We start from the raw sequence: 3019 nt of genomic DNA, 5'->3' as shown, positions 1-3019 counted from the left end.
AAAAAAAAAAAAAAAAAAAAAACACTGCCTAGTGGGTGCCATTTTTGGGGAGCCACTCCACTGTTAAATTAGTTTTATTGTTTTGTTTTGACTATACCTACATTTACCTAAAGAACCTCTAGAGGGGCAGGAGAGTCCAGACCAAGAGCTCAACCTGAATAAAATGGATGATTCCTTTGGGGAGTGTCCAGCAGAGTGGGCTGATAAGGATCTGCCTTTCTTTTGTCCAAGAAGAATTTTAAAACTGAGAGCTATGAAAATTAGCAAGTACGTAAATTTGGACATATTTTTGAGTAAAAAGAGATTAGATCCTGTGAATGGTAACATCTCATGTCAGTAATTATTGCACAGTAAAGAACTTGTGACATTCGGGTATGGTAATGTTGATTTCTAGCCCCTGCTGTGATTTTTAAGAGAATGAAAAACAAGTGTCGCATGATCTCTGACAACTTGTCAGGAAGGTGTCTGGATGCTGGTTTTCTTCCCTGGTGTAGTCTCTGACTGGCAGTTGGCCTCTCACGTGTTTCTCCATCTGCGGATGAGGCCGGTACTGTTGCAGGAGAGAAGCGACGCTAGGATCCACTATTCAAGGAATAAAACAAACTAGATCTTTGCCCACTGGCCTGCTGCTAACCTTCATGAACCCCAGACTTTGAAAAATACATATCAGCACAGTTGTACTAAATGTTATTAAAATATATTATTGGGTTTTGTTTTACATACTTGACTTTAATACATAACTTTTCTGAAGTATGTATATTTTATAAAGTAAATTTTTTGTGTAGGTTTTTTTGATAGTAGCTTATATCTGTCATAGGTAGAACTGTGAATTGAACTATTAGTAATAGTTTCTTATAATATTAAAATATACTAAAAGTGATAATGATTATTTGTGTAACAAAATATGAAATAGTTTAGTCGAGTGGTTCTCGGAGCATGGCCTCAGGATCAGCAGCATCAGCATAATCTAGGAACTTGTTAGAAATACAGATTCTTGGGGCCCAACAGTTGATGCTTTCTCTGGTGCTAGCCAGAGTTTGAGAACTGCTGGTTTAAACATTAGTTAAGAGATTCTTGTATTTTTCCTGTTTATGTACTAGTAAACTTTAATGTTGTCAAGGTGTGCAAACCTACTGAAAATTGGATCTGGTATCAACAAATAACTTTTATTGACCAGCTCTTTATTTTTTTGTATCAACAGGTGACACTTGGACAGAAACATTGGCCTATGTGCTCTTCTGGGGAGTTGCAAGCATTGGAACGTTTTTTATTATTCTTTACAATGGCAAAGATTTTGTTGATGCTCCCAGATTGGTCCAGAAAGAAAAGATAGACTGAATTTGTGTTTGTGGAAAGCGGCTTGGCTTGGAAGATTCCATTATGCAGAACTGGAGTCTTTACTGACCCGCTTTCCACAGCAGCCGAGGTCTTTGTAATGCCTTTGTCCAAAAGCGCATCTTGTGCTCTGTGTGAGGTGATAACAGAATTGATCTGATGTTACTGCCTTGATGGTTTCTTTATTATTGGGAGAGTTATATTTATAATTTGAAGCTATTCTATAATTAAAATATAACCTGAATTCAGCTCACAGAATAGAAGCTGAATCTATTCATTAGATTCTATTCATTGTCCATTTAATCAACTGTTGCAGAATAAGTAATATATTTTAAAAAATCTAGCTTCTTTCTTTATTTAAAACAGTAAAATTATTTTTCTATCTCAGTTTCATTATTGTCATTGTAGAAGCAGTCACTGTTAGTTAGCAGGCATACTTTTCCACGTATCTCTGGACTTCTCATTAAAGTTTAATGCTAAGCTAACTATGTTTATAAAATGTAAGTCTCTTACAGACATCAAGTAGTTAGGTGATAATCTGTGACTTCATGGTAGGGAAGAGGGGAATGGGGTCTGGGGCTCTTTGACATTTCCAGCAGGCTGCCTCCTGACTTCAGTCAGCTCATACTGCTGGAGTGGGATGAAAGAGTTCAGATATACTTTATCTTTTTAAAAAGTTGTAAATAAAATCAAAGAATGTAAAGTCTATCTCCTATGCTAAAGGTCCAAAGCTGCCTCTGTTTCAAGGATTGCCCCAGTGTGGAAAATACCATTGACTTGTCAGCTGTACATTTTGATTCCTTCGGGGGTCACTCACTGAGACCTGCAGGCCTCCGAGAGGGTCTTGTGCTGGATTTGATGTTGCACTTGGGGCAACAGCTGCTTTTCCACGCATGGTACTATTGATGCTTTTCACTGTGTCAAGGAGTTTGTTGGCTGTCAATAAGTGTGTCTGAAACTTAGTGCTTCCAGGTAGTTATAGTTCTCCAAATCAAGGACCAACTTAAACTTTAATTTATGTGCAAAAACAAACCTTAAAAATATGCTTCAGAAGCTGTGCATATTTCTAATTGTAAGTCAGAATTGTATATTCAAGTTGTAATTATGGCATTTAAATATTAGAACAGTATGTAAGGTAGTATAATTACCACTATTTTAAAACAATTCAATTAAACACTGCTACAGTATTTCAGTGTTGTGCTTGAAAATATGTTCTGTCTTTTTCCAATAGTAATACCTTACGTTGTCCTTAAATATTTCTAAAAGCGCCTTTATTTCAACATTACCTTTTTTCCAACATTATCTTTTATAAACATTAATAAGAGTTGCTAGTTTTAAAAAATCTGAAGGAAATAAGAGCTGGAAAAACCCTCTGTAGCTTAAAATCAATCATTGAAACTAACAATAGAGTAAGTAAATGTAGCCACCTATTCGTAACATGTAAATAAACATAATTTGTTCCAAAGATGGAATATTGAAACTTAATTCATGTCTACTGTAATATATTATTTAAATGCTACTGGGCATTTCACATTAAGAACTTACGTCAGTAACTACAACAAAGACCAAATCTGAACTGCTAATGTGGCTGCTTTGTAGGGAATGAACTAATGTTGGTGTGTTAGATCTTAAAGTATCAATATTTCAGAACCCTGCAATGATTTTATTTCTAAATTCATGTACT

The 3019-nt window shown here is 35.5% G+C and overlaps 1 protein-coding gene across 1 annotated transcript in view; it reads left to right on the top strand.

Annotated features, from left to right (window-relative positions):
* Positions 1-1949, top strand: part of SACM1L (SAC1 suppressor of actin mutations 1-like (yeast)) — a 97720-nt gene extending 95771 nt beyond the window's left edge. The window contains exon 21 of the mRNA XM_012661446.1: positions 1178-1949. Within this exon, the coding sequence (XP_012516900.1) occupies positions 1178-1338 (161 nt within the window). The 3' untranslated portion in view covers positions 1339-1949. The remainder of the gene's footprint in view (positions 1-1177) is intronic.
* The last annotated feature ends 1070 nt before the right edge of the window (positions 1950-3019 follow it).

Source organism: Propithecus coquereli, unplaced genomic scaffold (genome assembly GCF_000956105.1).
Source record: "Propithecus coquereli isolate 6110/MARCELLA unplaced genomic scaffold, Pcoq_1.0 Scaffold1, whole genome shotgun sequence".
In the NCBI taxonomy this organism is placed as follows: Eukaryota; Metazoa; Chordata; class Mammalia; order Primates; family Indriidae; genus Propithecus; species Propithecus coquereli.
Note: the sequence above shows the minus strand (reverse complement) of the source record. Positions and strands in the feature narration are given on the sequence as shown.